An 18,761-nucleotide genomic window follows, 5' to 3' on the forward strand; every position below is an offset into this window, starting at 1 on the left:
CAAGTTCTTTATCCATACTTTGAGGCTATGGGTGCTTATGAAAGTTATGGTCAATCCAACTGTTTTATCTCAAAAGAGTTGGTAGTGTTGATTAACTGTCTCCCTTTTAGTCTATTTATGATAATCATTTTGTAGCAAAATACATTAAACAGTGGATGAATAAATATAAGTCCTAGAAACCATAAAAACTGTCTGAGTGAGCAAAGAAAAACAATGTAAACTGAACAACAATACTTCTTGTCATACTTGTAGAGGATTGCATTGTTTTACTGTAGAGTTCTCTTTTCGTCTATTGTTTATTAATGAGCAAAAACAAACATTGTAAACTGAACAACAATACTTCTCATACTTACAGTTTCATAGAAGTTCAATTGGTATATGTATTGCTTTATTTTAGACATCTCTTGCCTATTATTGAACAAAGAAACACATTGTAAACTGAACAATACTTGTATTTTACATTTTGTTGAAGACTGTTTGCTTCATTGTTTTTTCTTCAGTTTACAGCTGTGTATTGATTGATGTTCTTTGATATTTAATTTTGACACTTTTTCTTGTAAATCCAACAGTGTCTGCCTTTTATGTAGAGTGTCCAGAAAAAAGAATCTATATGAATGGTCATGTATGGACCAAATCAAAGTTTTTAGGAATGTCTATTGGAGTCAACATGGTAGGAGAAGGTTGGTTTATAAAACATGTATTTTTTAAATTATTGTTCTTGTTATTAGTTAGAAATGTCAAGAAGAAATTGTTGGGTGATATTTGAATTTTTCAACAAAAGCAAACAATTCCTGTATGGTTGTTATATCAAAGACATGTAAAAACATTCATAATTAAGTGAAATTCTTACGAAGATAAAAATGTTTACATGCAGAAATTCAACTGTGTAAAGACAGTACAACTAGAATAGATGAACTGATTTACATGTCCAGTACACTAAGCTGTCAAAATATTCATAAGGAGTATTGAAAAACTGCATAGTTATTTATTTTATGTGAAATAAGATAGGATGAGAAATTTTACTGCTTGGATACAATCATACCATTTGTCAGCCCCAACATTGCCAGGTAGTTAGGGAACTCATTTTACAATCTTAGGGTCACAGGATCGAATTCCCGTCACACCATACATGCTTGCCTTTTCAGCTGTGAGGGCATTATAATGTAACAGTCAATCCCACTATTCATTGGTAAAAGAGCAGCCCATGAATTGGTGGTGATGACTAGTTGCCTTCTTTTTAATCTTACACTGCTAAATTAGGGATAACTAGTGCAGATAGCCTTTGTGTAGCTTTGTGTGAAGTTTAAAAAAAAAACACCATTTGGTTTTGGGAAAAAAAATGGTTTACCCTCTTTCTTGCCATCATTTAAACATAACCTTTGATGTCCCCCAGATTTACAGTGGTATTTCTGTGGACTTACAATGCTAGAAATCAGCTTTTGATACCCATTATGGGAAAAACACAGATAACCCATTGTGTAGCTTTTTCTTTAAGTTGAAACAAACATAAGTTTTGTTCACATATACTGAAGACTTACAACAGTATATTACTTAAGATTTTCCCAGCAACTACATGTAAATGTGTTGTATCTGAGACTAAGGTCCATCTTGTCAATGCAGATGTATTTGTAAGTGAAAAAACATGAGATTTTAATAGGACACTAAGAATAAAAATATTTTCCCATATAATTGTTTTAGTGCATTAATCAAGAGTTCTCTACTTCTTTTAGATATTCAGTGAAGTTTTACATGATGGTCTGCAAAAAATAAGAACTCATCCAGCTAGATAGTTTTGATAAATTAGGTTCTGGTAAAATCCACCAAATTGACGTGAACATTTAGTATTACGAGTAACTGAAATAGTGTTGTGTGTGTTTATTTTGTATATTTAAGTGCAAGATAATGTTCTACAATTCAGCAGTTTAAATCATACCAGATCAAAAGTAGTGTTTGAATATGGCTATCTAAATCAAGAATTTCTACATAGTAGTTTTGATATGAAGAGCAAAAAATACTTAATGTTAATGTTGAATATTTAAATTAAGCAGTTAAACATGTACTTATGATAAAGTGTAGTTGTTTTTAGTCTAATGTAGTGGAAGGAGTTTTAATTTGAATTTTTTACCTGAAATATTAAAACTCCTTCCACTACAATAGAGTAGTGTTGATACTGTTTTAATATGATTGTAAGCAAGTTGTAAATTTAATTTTGTGTTGTTGTTTTTTCTTCAGTAAAAGTGACTTTAGTTGACTACCAGGAGACATATGTATTTAGCCTTCCAAGTGCCTATGCTCGTTCCATTCTTACTTCCCCATGGGTTGAGCTTGGGGGGCGGGTAACCATCTTCTGTTCAAAATCTGGGTGCAGTTCTGTTGTCACTTTTCATACAAAGGTTTGTACAGTTAGATAGAAAAGCTAAGATGGTGTATTTCTTGTAAAATAGAATGATAATGTTTTAACTGAACAGAATGTCGTACTTTGTGTTAAGTAGGTAAGTTAATTCATTTTTGCATTAATCTGTGCAAATAAACAGTTGCACTGATTAGAACATATCCACTTTAAATGTGAAAATTTTAAGCAATGTACCACAGATTTTTGTTCATACATTTATTGGTGTCTGTACTATATATGATAATCACTTGTCCTACACAGTAGTAGTATGATCAACACCATTTTTATAGTAAATCTAATTTCTAAATGTAACAAGTTTTATCAATTGCTAAAAATATAGTTATGCAACACATTTTTTATGATACATACAAACTTACTATTTTTAAACTTAATAATATACTTCTTCAGCTGAGAATTCTTTCAGTAGGCACAGTTAGCAAACATGCACTGACTGCAACACTTGTCACTAATGTATACATATAAATTATGATACTTTGGCCTCAATTGGTATGAAGAAAAAATTAATTATTTTTTTTTAAATTTGTAAGCCAGTTTGATGTATAAATATGAGAAAAGTATTTTATCTTTTAGAATTTTCTTTCATTTGTCATAACTTCAGTATCTTTAAATGCTAAGGATATATTAACATGAATCAAAGCTTAAAAATATTTTAGGATATTTATTATAATATTTGATGAATAATTTATACTGTTGTTTTTCCAAATGATTAAGTTTTGTTGCTTGTATTCCTAAAGCATGTTTATCAGTAAATATTAAGGAAAACTACAACAGATATGACTTTTTGACTTTTTTTCTTTCCTTGTGCTCCATAATGTTTCAGCCATTCTATGGTGGGAAGCTCCATCGAGTTACAGCAGAAGTGAAGAATTGTGTTGGAGATGTCATTTGTAGAGTTGGAGGAGAATGGAATACTTCTCTAACATTTACTTACCAAGATGTAAGTTTTTCTGTCACCTGCATTTTTGAAATGACTTTGTACTTGTGAAAAGAAAAGCCTGTGTCTAGTTTATTGCCCAATTATTTTGTATGTGATTGTAATATTTTTTCTTTGAACATGTCTTATGTTTTTTAATGGAATTTAAATTGAGGTGGGGGTAATTTTTATATATGTAATGCTTAGTTTGTTATCCAGGCTTTGGGATAAATTAGCTTTCAGTAACATGTCCTTAATACTTGGAAACTGAAAGTGTAGTACATCTCAAGTAGAAGAGAAACTTAATCAAACCATAAGCTTAGATATTATCATGCTTAGAGAAAAGTTAACTTTAACCTAGTCCACCCTGGTATTTTTTTCTACATATGACACAAAGTTTTAGTGTGTTATATTCAAAATTTCATTAAACTACTTTTTTTTATGTTATTCCAGTTAGAATAATATAAAACCTTAACTAATAATCAATATTTTAATAGTATACAACTTTTAAGTTCTTAATTCTACAAGGCAATATTTTGAAAAATCCTAAATTTTTTCAAGCATGACACATTTTCTTTTAGTATGTCATTATCCCTATTTTATCTACTACCCCTTGAAAAATTACAAAATTAAACATGCATTACTCTCTATAAAACTGTTGTAAACCACATTTATTATAGTTTTCAACTTTGTTTGGTTACAGAGCTATCAAATAGAAAATCAAGCCCCTTCTGCCACAATCACCTGTTACCTCCTCTCTTTCAAAATTTGTTAATAGTTCATTCTTATGTTTAATTATATATTACCTATAACCATTATAAACTCAATGTTTTCATCTATCGAATGACATGTGGTATAATATTATGTTGTCAATGGTTAAATGTCAGTTTCCATAAGAATATGAACAGCTTTTCTGTGAAAAAGTTAACAGCTAGCTTGGATGAATTTGTAGCGACTGTTTTCGCAGAATTAGAAAGCCAGAACATTTTCGAGAAGTAAGGAAATTTTTATACTTTTAACATTTTATTAGTCTATATTGCTTAGAGCATTATTTAATTACATAAAAATTATTAATTGCAATACTATAAGTAGTATAAATAAAATTAGGGTTAACTCTCTTTGACAACAGAGAGGAAGAAAAAAAGATGATTTGATAAGTATTTTCTTGTTTTTCATGTTTATTCATTATGTATAATATAAAAGTAACTAAAATATAGAAATAAGGATATGTTTTAGTCAGCTAAGAGTAAATTAAGTAAAATATATAATAATGAAATAAAAGTGTTTCATGTGGCATGCATGTAAGCTGCTTGTAAGGTCCTTGAGTCAGAATTAGGCATTCAGTTCACATCTTCATCACCATTATCCACCCAACCTGTGGCACTTCCACCTCCCACAGATATTTGGAACTTTATTCTAAAGCTATCATAGTTTTGTTGGTCTTGAGGCAGTTCTTCTGGTATTTTATTCTTGTCTATTTGTTGAGCCCAAAAAGACAGGTGATTGATGTCTGATCATTTATCTCTCTTATCTATATCAATTCCTAGATTGTCTAAGGTTCACAAGTGTATCATTTCAATTGACAGAATGTCACATCTATAGTCTACTCTTAGAAACAACCAAGACAGGATTCATTATAAGAGCTGAGACATTTGTTTTTTCTTCAGTGCATATATCATCAGTTTGGATATCTTTTTCACCACATACTTCAGTTGGGTTCAGCTGCCTCTCACTCAGCTACAAGTTATGGAACAGGAAGTTTGACTCTTACTCATCTATCCTCCTCCTGTGTGGTTGGTTCTTTCTCTTTTGGGATTGTGGCCACCATTCAAATCCCTTATTCCTTTGGAATGAGTACATAAGATTCCTTTAATTGTCTGTATGTGATAAATAGATCATGTAAAACAATTTACTGGATTCTCCAGTTCTTTCTTGAGAATCATTCTCTTTGATTTCAAGAAATGGTTAGATCATAATAGTGTTACGATAGGGGTTCCTCTTCTGCCACCTTGTCCAGAGATCCATTTCTTCATGGATGCCTCCCTTTAGGGATGAGGTGTATATTTCAATGGCCAGGATTTCCAGTTGACAAGGCTTTCCTACACTATAGCTTACACATTCTTCCTCTTCAAAACACAGTGTTTTGTGGTCTGGGCTTATTAAGAAGAAATTTGTTAGGCTTTACTTCAACAATATAACAGTGGTGTGTTGAATTTCTCATCAAGGGACCTCTTGGTGCATAGTTCTTTGCTTTCAAACCTTTGATGTTTTTTTCGAGAGACCACTCCTATCATATCATCCTACTGGCTTACCATGTGACATGGATGATGACTTTGGTAGCAGATCAATTGTCTTCACTCAAACAGATTTTTCCAACAGAATAGATGATGTTGAATTGAGTCTCATTTTGAAACATTGATAATTAGTGTATTGGCCACTGATTGTAGTACTGAAATACTGGTAGTTTGGTTTCTGGTACATCACCCTCAGGCTTTAGTAATGGATGCAAGTATGTTTTGGAAGTTACATTTTCCTAAATGAAAATTTCCAAAAATACTTACTTTCCTTCACACACTCCCACTCTTCTTCATACTAAGAGCTGGCATTAGAGACTGCAGAACGGGTCAGTCTAGAAAAAAAATGACAATATTATATGAATAAAGTGCTTATATTTAGTTCAAAGATAGAGGGTGCATTTGATCTAACCACTCTTTGAAATCAAAGAGAATAATCCTCAAGAAAGAACTGGAGAATCCAGGAAATTGGTTTTGTGATCCATTTATCACATACAGGCCATTAAAGGAATCTTGTGTACTTATTCCAAAGGAATAAGGGATTTGAATGGTGGCCACAATCCCAAAAGAGAAAGAACCAACCACACAGAAGGAGGAGGACAGATGAGTAAAAGTCAAACTTCCTGTTCCATAACTTGTAGCTGAGTGAGAGGCAGCTGAACTCAACTGAAGTATGTGGTGAAAAAGATATCCAAACTGATGATATATGCATTGGAGAAAAAACAAATGTCTCAGCTCTTATAATGAAGCCTGTCTTGGTTGTTTCTAAGAGTAGACTTTAGATGTGACATTCTGTCTATTGAAAAAAATGGTGCCAGATCTACGGAAAGGAGGTGACAAGAAAAGAAACTTGTATGATTGAGAAAAACACGTGGGCCAAAGGTCAGAGTCTGGAACTGTAGCACCTGACCCTTATGCACAAAATGCAGATATTGGCTGGATATCACCACTTTGAGAATGTACAGATATGAGCTGGTATTAGAGACTGCAGAATGGGTCAGTCTAGAAAAAAAATATCTGAATGAAATGCTTATATTTAGTTCAAAGATAGAGGGTGCATTGATACAGGTGGAATGTCTTGTGACAGATATTACCAAGGTCAGTTAAGTGGGGAATAAAGGATTTGAGCAAGTATGAAAAATTCAAACTAATGCTTAGATGGGTAAAGGAAGGAAACTGTGATAGTCAAGTAATAGCTGTAGTGTGTAGTAAGAGCAGCAGTAAGTATTATTGGAAATACATTTTTAATTTAAGAAAATGTTAACATTCATTTTCATGAAAAATGTTTTAAGTTAAATAAAAATGTGTTTTGAAATTCCACCAAGTTTTCATCGTTTTTGGCTTACATTCTGACTTAAACAAAAGAAACTAAAAACAGAAATTTTTTTAATAAAATTAACAAGTTTGAAATGAGTAAACTCTGAAGTAAATACAATGAAAATAAAAAAATAAAAAAAGTGCAACTTTTCATGCAAGATCTATTCTCAAGAAATCAAATTCAACCTACATCTGGACTTCTGACATATTAGTTTTAATTAATGGTATTTTATTCATATATATTTGTAAATGTTTGGCATTCATCATAATTGGTAGCCAGTTTTTGAATTTTAACTAAAGTTTAATGTAAATTATAATATATATTTTTTTATTTTTGTATAGTAGGATATTTTTTAAACATTAATATCATTTTAATAAAATATATTGATATTAAAGGTTGTAGAGGCCAGTTAATTATGTTAACTTAACGGAGGATATTAACTATTCTGTTGCAGAACCATCATGTTAGTATACAAATTATGCTTTGGTAACATAATAGTGGTTTAGTTAATTACTAGTTTGAGTTTTTTTCTTATTTGATGTTGTATCATACGTTAGTTGAGTTTATTATTGTTCGTTATTTAAAAAAAAAGGATTTCCTTTGAAAACGTATTTTAATTATGTGATTAAGGATTATCCAATCTCTGAAAATATAATTTAGGTTTGCGGTACATAATTTTAGGGCTCAATTAAAAACTTGAATGTGGAGAATCTTCCAAAAGTACCTAAACGAGTCAGGCCAGTTGAAAAACAAGATGAAAATGAATCAAGGAAGTTATGGGAAAGAGTAACGACAGCTATTAGAGTTAATGATATGTTTGCTGCTACAACAGAAAAACAGATCGTAAGTAATGTACTGAAACAGTTTATACTGGATTAAGTTTTGATTTAAATGTATTGAAAACAGTAATGGAGGTCAGAATTTATGTATACTGCAAAAAGTGTACGATAGGAAGTTTATGAAAATGATATGAAAAAGTTGCACCCTAAGATTCAAATAGTATACATCTGTTTGATAAGATATATTTTTGTATTGTTTCTTTTTCATTTTAAAATTTGAATGGTGCTTTAAGCATAAATTGATAAATTATTTATGTACCAAATTGTTTGTGGTTCACAGTTGTTAAAAGTTATCTAATAACATAAAAAGAATGCACTATTACGGATAGTTTTGTAGGCAAAGTTCATGATTTCACACTGATGTTTTTGGTTGAGTCTATACAATGAATAATTTAACAGGCAAAAACCAACAATTAGTCAAAATGATGCACTATGTAAATCCAAGTAGTAGTAAATGATGTAAAAATAAGTGAGTAATTTGATGGTTACTAGGGATGGGAAAGTGTTTCATTGTTCATTAGATTCAGAAGTCAACTACAAAAATAATTTTGAACTTTGTTTTTTCTTTTACCTCTATATATGATTTTAACTACACCATAAGTTTGTAAAATAAAATACGTACATTTAAATGCAAGTTATCTTGACTGTATTGCTATTTAGTAGAAAGTAAGAACACAATAGCCAGAACAGTCCATGAAGAAGATTAGTTTTTTAATCGAGAAACATAGAAACACTGTTTTGTGTTGTGCTTTGAGAGAGAATAGATGTATATGAGGTACATGAATGAAATATTTTTATTGTTATCTATTATTCTGTATTGTATATGTAAATTATTACATTCTAAAACCTAAACCATAGTGTTGGGTTCAACTTCAGGTCTCAAATAAATGTCTTTCAGAAATATAACAGTATTAATTACATTCTCATGGAAGATGTTTGTACCATTGATCTACATGAACTTTTGTATGTAAAAGTTCCTTTCACTTTTCACAAAAATGAACAAAATGGCATAACCAATGGAGATAATAAAATTTGAAACTGTATTCATACTTCTCTTTTTTTAATTTCATTTGCAAAAGATCATCAAATAAGTAGATTGTGTTTTATTTTTCTTTGCTCTGAAAGCATTACTTAACATTGAAAATTTATTAATCTATCCCAATAAATGAGAATAGCCACGTTAACTCATAAATATATATTAAATATGACCTGAGCTTTAATTGATAAACCTTTTTGTGTAAATTTATTAAGAAATGTTTTTCCTGATGTTTTGCAGTCAGAAATGTTGCCTATTTAATACAAGCTTTATTGTTGCCTGGATATCAGTAAGATTACAGCTGTTCCAAATTTGGTTGTTTCATAAACTGTTCACTTTTTAATAAACTATTTTGACATGATAATTTGTTATATATTATAAAACTATATACATATTTGTAAATGAAGGTACCCCATGCTTTGTACATCATTTATTTCACTAGCTTCACAAGGAAAACCTGCATGTGCATCATTTGCCATGCAAGTATTGAATACAGGAAATCAACAGTGGTACCATGTTGTGCATGGCCTTAAAGTTCACTTTCCTTTGGTGTCAGTTTTATGTATTAAAATCTAAAATGGCTACCAAATTGTAACTGTTTGTCCAACAGCTTATCCACTTAAATATAATCTTATTTTTTATTCTTCTTTTTGGAGGGGGGGAGGTCTACCCGAGTTCCTCTACCAAATGTCATCTAAATTGGTTCAACAACAAGCTACTTACAACTTTTCACCCTACAACACCAGAAAGATGGACAACTCTGCTGTGTTCAAATATATGGATAATTCAAGTTTTATTTTTCTCAACTGGTACATGTTTTGTAAAGGTTACTCTACAATTAATGATGTTTTCTATTCTTTAATAATTTTTTTTTGTATGTAACTAGGAGAAAGCTCGTTAGTAACTGAACCATTACTTAGACCTTAGAAAATCCTCTGATTGTGAGGTAATGTGTCCTAAAGTAACAAATTATGAATATGAAAATAATTAATAACAAATGACATAAAGTCAGTCAATTAGAATGAATACAAAAGGACAGAATATATAATATGTATTAAAGTAATGAAGATTTCATACATGAAACAGTAATAACATTTGATTGCTACTACTAAATATTAGTTTTACGCCTAAACAGGAAAGAATTGATGTCATAACCTCCTAGTTGAATATCCTTCATTACTGCATCGTGTATTTAGTGTAACCTGGAAGGGAGTTTGGTCTCATATTCCCTATTTTCATTGTATTAACTGTGCTGTGTCACCAGCTTTGATCATTGGCTATATTTTCCAGAGAAGGAAGACACTACTCAAATATATTTATTAAAAATATTAATGATAGGGTAGTCAGTAAACTGCTTAATTTCAGTTTGTTATTAACAGAATTTGATATTGCTATGTATGAAATCTAATACAACACAGAAATCACACGTAGTATCTTGCGTGTCTATAACTTACCTCTGAAATTACTCTGTATTTTTGAAAAAACATTTTCTCTTTTCAGATAAGTGGATATTTATTTGTAACAACCTATCAAAAGGCAGAAGTAAATAAGTTAATTCAATTTTCAAAATTTGATTTTAAAAATAGTGCAAGTTTACTGAATGCATTTTGAATATCGGCATATATACACTTAACATGTTTTTGTCTAAAACTCTATTCCATCTAACCACTAATAACCTTAATCATAATTTTAGTATCTGCAACTGCATTTGTCAAAATAGTGAAGTTGGCCTACATTTCAATGGTTCTGGACACAACTGTAAATTCCTGTGAAACTCAGGAACATGTTAACTTTTATTTTACACCCTGATGAAGTGAATCTATTTTTCTTTCCATAACAGCTTGAAGAGAAACAGAGACGTGAAGAAGAATGTAGGGAAGCTGCTGGTGTAAGGTATCAGGGAAAGGTAAAACTGAATTTACTTCAGTGTTATTGTGGACTATAAGCACAGTTCTTGGTAGAACTTTGTCAATATTTTTGTAATACCAGGAGTGAGGAAAAATTGGGAAAGTTAACAGTATGATTTTACAGCTGATTAATGTACTGTGTGTTTTATTGAAATATGTTACTGCTAATCATATATCAGTGGATTTAATATGAAACTACCTTATAAGTATGCCTTTATGGTTATTGGGAATAAAAACAATAGTCATACCAAGTATGGTCTTGTAGGAAACCATAGGTTGACTAAACATTTCAATGTATTTTTTTAATTTGTGCAAAATTTGATAAAAGGATCTTAATTTTAAGAAAATGAAAGATCTTAAACTTACGTCACTACAATTCATAATTTTTGTAAAAGATGCACCCAACACAAATTTTAATTTCTTGTATGGGATGTCTACGTATGGTTATATACATTTTAAAACATAACTATTAAATGAAGAAAAAAACATATATGATGAAATACATATTTGTTTAAACTTTATTTCAATAATAAATATATACACACACACACACAGTTCTTGCATATGGAATCACACAGTCAAAACAGATGATTATAGAGAGCTAGATGTGTATAATATTCCAACTGTGTTGGAATAGTCAACATGTGTATTTCAAAATATGAAAACCCTCACATCACTTGCAAGATAAAAACAAAAACAGATATACTGTTTGGTGGTGATTAATCTACATCCTTTTTTTCTATCAGGAGAAAACAGTTGTAAGAATCTTAAAATTGGGATTTGCTTGAAATATATCAATAACTTGGGAATGATGGTATTAATTGTATCTTGTATAAAAACAGCCAGAAGTGTATTTTGTATTTATTGGGCACTATACAGTGGCTTTCTGAAACTCTTGACTGGGTGGGACCATTACTTTATATTCCGTGAAATTCTTTAAAAAAATATATTTAAATTTCTCTCAGATAACTGACAAGAAATTAGAGCCAAGATGGGACATTTCTTTAGGCAAGTAGCCTTAGCTGAAATAGTTTCTAAAGAAGAGAAATGTCTTGTTTTTATTAAATTTTTGAGTTACTGAAAGAAGTGAAAATTTTGTTCAGAAGTTTAGGGAAGTACTCATCAATTGTATTCAACCTTTCATACCATTCAATATAAACTTAACACAGCTGGACTTTTGAAAATGAGACACTATATAAATGTTTGGCTTACACCCCACATATAACTGTACTTACATATTTCAGGGATTGTGAGAAGGAAATTATTAATATAGACTGCAGTTGTCATTGTATAAGATGAATGATGTAGATGCCTGTAGAAAAGTAATATAGTCAACAGAAATTGTGCAGAAAATATAAACTTTTAGGGTAATTGGGTTAATATTTACTATACAACAAGTCTATGTTTTGTTATTTAAACAGCTATTGTAACATCCTGTACGATTATTTACATGTCTGTTTATTTTCGTTCTTTCTTTCCTAGTTGTTTTCCTTCAGTGATAGCAGTGGATGGATGTACAAGTATGCACTGACTAACATTGAATAAGCAACAGCTTTCCATGGATGTTTGGAAGAAATTATTAATGAAGCTAGTCATTGTTGACTCTGAATACTGAAGCAATGTAGATATGTTTCTGTTCAGAAACTGTAATTTAACACAACTGGCATATCGTTACACTACACATACAATGTATTTACAAACATTACTTGTACATGTACTTATGTAACATAAAAGCAAAGAAATAACTTCATTCATTTGGAAGATGGTAAAATGTATTATATGTTGTACCTCTGATAAAATCAAACTAATTGTTTTTTTGTTACTCAACCTGGAGAAAAATGTAGATAGAACTGGTAAAAGGTAACCTTTATGAAAACATTTAATAAAATATCTTGAAGTCTTCTAGTTAACTCGGTGAATAAAACATTTTTCAGTAATTAATACTCTTGATAAAGGTAGATGGGAAGAATCTGATTCAGGTTAGAATTGCATTCACTTAGTAATGTTTTTACTTGGCTCAAGAGGTGTAATTCAAAAGAGCTTGGAAATGTGCCTAAGTCTTTTTAAGATTTAATTTCATGTATTTAATAAATTTCATTTTATTTGGTATATCACTTAGTCTTTTGCTAAAAACTAAAACATATAAACTGTTACAGATAGCAAGATCAACATGGAAGAAAGTGATATTAGTCATAATATTTTATGTAAAGTTGTGTGTATATACATAGAGTTCCTTAAGTACAGGTTTGAGTACTCTGAAATATATCTTTAACTAATCATTCTCTGTTTCACACAAGTTTAAGACTATGTTTTATCTTATTTGCATGACATGTTTTTCAGTTATTACAATTAATTTATCATATGCAACTAATTAAAGTATGAGCCACTGTTATACTATGTTTTACTTCAAAGTTATTTATGTTGCAAAACATGCCAGTTCCCAGTTGTTAAAGGAGATATTTATGCAGACTTAAAAAAGAGAAAGAAATTGTGTATGTCTGTGTGGTTGTATTAAAGTTTTATCAAGTGAAAAATATCAGACACTCAAATTAACCTTTCTTAATAATGTTATCTTTAGTATTATAGTAATTTTGTTGTTTTCACCCCTTTTACAGTCTGGTCACTGCTACTGTTTAGGTGTAAAAAAGTAGTTTTAGTTTACTTATCCTAAGTTTTGTTTTTCACACTTTCTCAAAATCTAGATGTTAGTTGTGAGAATACAGATAGAGAAGTCTTACAAAACCAGCTGATAAAACAGCTGTTGTTTGTGCAGGTACCTAAAACTATTTAGAGAAGTGTTTTCTGTCACATAGTATTGTGATTATGTTCACAATATGAAGGAGAATTTTTTAAAGATTTATCTCTTCTTTTTTTTCATTCATTTGGCAGTTGGATTATTTTGATAGGAAAAAAGTACAAAAATTACTAATATAAATGTGGAATTTTGTGTGTTTTTTTGAAAGTTTGATTTTGCTAATTTTACCAGATATATTGCTTATAAAAGTGAGTATGAACCTGTTTGTCTTGTGGTTCATATTTCCATATTGTTGTTTTTTTACTATACAATCAAGGATATCCAAATACCTGGTGCAGTTTACAGCCAAATAATTTTTACAGAACCAATCTTGTTTCAAGAGGCTTTATAGGAATATCTGTCACTTCTTCACTGGTGACTTTTCAAATCTCTGTATCTGAGAAAACCACTTCTAAAAGTTTGAGCCAATAAAAATCCATTTAAATTATATGATGATGTATTAAAAGTCCCTGCATTCCCATTTCCCTTTGAGTATTTTCCAAATGCTGCAGTTCACAAAGGTCATATCCTACCACATCCACAGAAGTTATTTAGTTATATGTCAGGATAAGCCTCTTGGAAATTCCAGTTAATAGGAAAGGGAAGTACTGTAAACACATGAAGACTCGAGGAAATAGACACTATATATTGGTAACATTTTGTGATGTTTCATTATGTTTTTGTTCTTTTTTCAAACTCTTCCTTTAAAACATAGACTGCAAAACAAAGCTTTATTTTGTTGTTGTTGTTAGTATTATGAACTTAATTCAGTCTTATATCTGACACACCACAGATGTCTCATTCTATAAGAATTCTGAAAAAGCTGCAAATGAATATGTTCTAATTTGTCATTTGTTGTTTCCTTTGGAAATGTTATAGAGACAACTTTGATTTTATATGTTACCAAGGTTATTTTTATTCCAGTGTTATAATAGACTTTCCAAGCTCTCTCACGAACCTTCATATAGTGTATTTTTCTGTGGTATGATTAAAGAGTTTGTGAATCCTGATTTTGCAATTTATTTCTCTCAGATCCTGTATCTTTGGAAACTGTGTTTTCTTTATAGTTCGTGGGTACACCAAGCATGTGATATAATGGTTTGTTTGAGGTGGCTGGTGAACAATCATATAACGCACTTTAACTTAACCACTGACTGCTGATTCGCCACATAGAGTACATCCACCTCTCACAGTTGAATATGAGTGTACCATATACAGTATATGGCTCACAAAAACTGTATACACATAAACTAACTTCAGTCAAAAGGTTAATGATAAGTTGTAACATATTTTGATTTATCTGTACTATTTGTTTTTAATGGCCTTTGACCCCAACCATTTCATTCCCCCTTATCAGCAGTCTCACTCTATTAAGAACAACTGGCTTTTCAATTATTTGCAGTAGTTTTGAAATCATTTTTATCAATACTTCTATTTATTTTAAATTATAATCACTCAAGATGTTAAACTTGATTGAAAATTTATGGATTTCATAGAGCATTAGTTATAGTTGATTTGGCTACAAGCAAGTAACGTGTTTCCTTAAGTGAACAATTTCAGTGTTTAATGAATTAAATGTCACTTTGATGTGTTGAAAATTTGTGTGGTGAAGAACTTAAACTAATAATGAAAGAACTGTTAATCCTGTTTATTTTTGTATCAACATTGTTGATAACTAGTCCTGTTATCCATATGTCAGATAAACTTTAAACTTTTGTGAATGGTATTTACATTTGATGAAAGTGAATAAATTTTCAATTTAAAATATGTATTCCATTCTACATTATTTGTAGTTTTTGGTGATCTTCACCAGTCTAGACCAGTACTTCCCAAATTATTTTAATCTGAAGCTCCCTTGATGTGAATAAAAAAAGTTTGAGGTGCCCAACCTATAAAAATACCTTAAAATGTGATTTATCAATTATAAAAAAATAATTATTAATGAATTCTAATATTTATGAAGTAATTTTTCTGTTAAATTGTATCCTTGTACTTTATTGTGGCCTTTTCTTATTAATTTATATGTATTATAATTAGACCATTAGCAATGTTTGTGTTAAATGTGTAGATTTGATTTGTAGGCTTAATTTTATGTAAGGTTATCGTTTTTTAATTTTTAAATCTGAAACAAACCTGTAATCTTAAGTTTTGAGATTAATATTAAATAACAAAATTTAGAATTAAACATTTTTTTTTCAACTTGTTTTATAGTTTAAAACAGACCAAACTAGCTGTGTTTACCATTATAATGAAAAGTTATTAAAATAGCAAGTTAAGATAAGTTTCTAAGTAAAAGAAGATAAAATTAAACTTTGTGTGACAGCAAGGTAGTTATAAACTGAGCTGAAAAGCCTGGAGGCAACAGCAATATATAGGGTGGAAACTATTGAAACTAGGAACTTTGGAATATAATTTTCATTGAGGTAGAAAGATTGAAAATTACTTATTAATTTTGTGCAATTTCTGAGGTTAATGAAAATACAGTAGTCAACATTTGCTACAGTTCATGTTTTATATTTTAAGTATATGTCAAGTACTAACCATGTTAGTATCTGTAGATTGAATATTTTAGGAAGAAAAACACCTTGATAAGTCATTTTTACACTTTGTTAAATTCTGTATCATTTAACTTGGATAACAGAGCCTGAGGAACTAATACACCCTGTTATACAGTGTTAACAAGACAAATGTCAAAATCAACAGTTGTTGAAAGAAGCATCCAATTCACAGTTGAGAGGATTTCAATAGTCTGTATGACCACCTTGAGTATTAAGGACTCACCATAGACTTTGATCCTCACATGAAACCCAGTGTTTCTTGCAGCTGTTACAGCAGTCTTCCTCATCATAGTTATAGTAATCTCAGGAAGCTTATCTGCAACATCTTCACCAAACTTTTCAACCCTAAACGTAAACCAAGTTTCTTTTCCAGCATTATTACACTTTGTGATGTCATTTTTGTGCCTCTTTTTACTTAGAAACAGTTTATTGTCCTTAGCAAAGTACCCTTTTATCTGATTATAAAGTTCTCTGTGAACACTAATCTGACAAAAGTGACTTGATTTAACTTTATGCTCAGTGATAAAAACCACATGATTGTTGTTCTCTTTCTCTGCATTGTGGAAATCCTAAAGTGTCATATTACGTACTTCACTTGTTCTTTTTTCTACTTATTATTAAGAGTTGAAAACTAAGATGATTCCTAATGCTTAAAAATTTAAGTATAATAATTTTTTGTAGCATTGAAGAGATGTTATCACAGTCTTTACAGTTGTAGATGAACGATACAATGTATGTTACAAATATACCTTTTATCATTTTCCAGTTTTTTTCTACTAAGACATGTTCATACATTTTTAATGTAAGTCTTATCTCATTCCAGGTCCTGCTTTGACATCATCCTCATCATTATGGCAGGTTTAAGTCTTACAAACATATAGGAAATTTAAAAGTGTGTTTAAATAGTTCATAATTGTTCCAAGAGAAGTGTTGCTTAATTAGTCAATGAGACCTTTGGGTTCATCAATAGTCGTTTGTAATGAAAGAGTCTCAGATGTAAATGAGTTTAACACCAGTTTTAATATTTTCTACAATCAATTTCTTTCATATTTTCATTTCCAAGTAGCTCTTATGAAACATCTTATAATCACACAAAAGATTTTCCAATGTATCATATTTTTCATCTAGTTTCGTTGAATCATGAGTAGTTGCGACAAGTGACAAATTTTGTATACTTTTTGCTATCTTTATCTAAATTATGTGCTACTCTACCTTGACAGTTCTCTATATCACATTGAAACTGTTTACAAGTAGTTTCATTGTTTTCATGCTGATAGAATGTGATAATGATCTTCTTCCTTAACATTTTTAGGCATGTTTTTATTTCCCCTCTTATCATATTCAGGATTGTAAAAAGTGGCAGAATAGCATTCTTTCTCTTCCACACTTTTCATGTCACCAGAATCATCAGAAAACAGACTGTCACTATAAACCCTTTCAGATGTAGGAGGAAGATACTGGTTACCAGACAAGTATTTTAATGTTAGGTCTGATGTCATTGGACTATAAAACTAGCATCCGAGATAGTTTTCATAAAGACGTAAATACTTATCCTGTAACACTTCAGTTGCTACAGGATATGAGTGTGAAATATTTGCTATAATCTGATCTGAACCATTATGTGGATCAATGTCATTTACACTTGAGAACATCTTGTCCATCATTACATCCTACAGTGAACTGTTAAATGATGTATCTGATTTTACTGGATTATGACACTTATCATCCACAGTTGCTTTTTCAAAACACAAATAGTTTCTAACACCTCTTTACTCATGAAACACGTATTTTCTATTTGTACATGTTCAGACATATTCTACAATTCTTCGTTATATGTTTTTTTCAGATATCTTTCATCTCTTTATGAACTGGAATATTTGATGAAGTGAACAATAATTCTCTCTTAACTCATCTACTAACGTTTTCTCAAAATTAGAAGCTATATAATCATCTTCATTAAATTTTATATGTTTGCTATGCTTTTGCTTTTTGCACTGCCTATTCAGGATGCTGTTGTGCAAGTGGAGAAAAATGTTAATAGATATTACAACCTGTTCATGTTCATTAAACTGTAAGTAATTTCTGTTATCCTTCTGAAGAGAATCAGTAGCTCATGATGTAATTTCTCCAAATGTATCATCATTTTCATCAAACACAGTCTTCTTCCATAAAGAAATATTACAGACATTTGTGTAATCTACCTAAGGTGGGGGAGGGGCGAATTTTCACCACTTTAAGAATAAAGCTAAATCTCTTCACACCTGAAAAAAAAAATAGAAATTTCCTATAATCAGCTTATCGCAATAATATATATTCCCCATAATCAACTTCAGACAATAATGTATATTCCCCATAATTAACTTATGCTAACAATATACTTTTCCCAAAGTTCTATTTACCTTACAGTATTTCTATAGTATATTATCACACTTTTCTATAAACTGTTCTTACCTGACATTTTCAACGTATAAATTATATGAATTTATCAGAAATTTTATTATTTGGTCCCTCCTCTGATATTATGTTGTATGATATTGTCGCATATTTTATTTTTATTTGGCCTATGAACAAGTTATTTGACATTATCCAAAGACGTCACTACTATCTGACATTTTTAGTGGTAGGATCACTACTTCTAGCATATTAATTTGTTAATAAAATGAATTAACCAAAACGTTTTTAAACAGTT

General features: G+C 30.3%; 1 protein-coding gene and 1 long non-coding RNA gene across 4 annotated transcripts in view; one reads left to right on the forward strand and one right to left on the reverse strand.

Annotated features, from left to right (window-relative positions):
- Positions 1-14,524, forward strand: part of LOC143240818 (oxysterol-binding protein-related protein 11-like) — an 83,834-nt gene extending 69,310 nt beyond the window's left edge. For 2 of the 3 annotated variants that reach the window (XM_076483957.1, XM_076483948.1), the window contains exons 16-21: positions 570-680; positions 2,233-2,393; positions 3,234-3,350; positions 7,620-7,781; positions 10,654-10,719; positions 12,203-14,524. In XM_076483957.1, the coding sequence (XP_076340072.1) occupies positions 570-680; positions 2,233-2,393; positions 3,234-3,350; positions 7,620-7,781; positions 10,654-10,719; positions 12,203-12,265 (680 nt within the window). In that variant the 3' untranslated portion in view covers positions 12,266-14,524. Of the gene's footprint in view, positions 1-569; positions 681-2,232; positions 2,394-3,233; positions 3,351-7,619; positions 7,782-9,469; positions 9,623-10,653; positions 10,720-12,202 lie in introns of all 3 variants that reach the window. The other variant, XR_013021981.1, reaches the window with a different exon arrangement.
- A 2,549-nt stretch (positions 14,525-17,073) lies between these two features.
- The window catches only part of LOC143240844 (uncharacterized), a 38,324-nt gene continuing 36,636 nt past the window's right edge, over positions 17,074-18,761 (reverse strand). The window contains exon 2 of the long non-coding RNA XR_013021998.1: positions 17,074-18,333. This is a non-coding gene — a long non-coding RNA (uncharacterized LOC143240844). The remainder of the gene's footprint in view (positions 18,334-18,761) is intronic.

Source organism: Tachypleus tridentatus, chromosome 2 (assembly GCF_004210375.1).
Source record: "Tachypleus tridentatus isolate NWPU-2018 chromosome 2, ASM421037v1, whole genome shotgun sequence".
Lineage (NCBI taxonomy): Eukaryota > Metazoa > Arthropoda > Merostomata > Xiphosura > Limulidae > Tachypleus > Tachypleus tridentatus.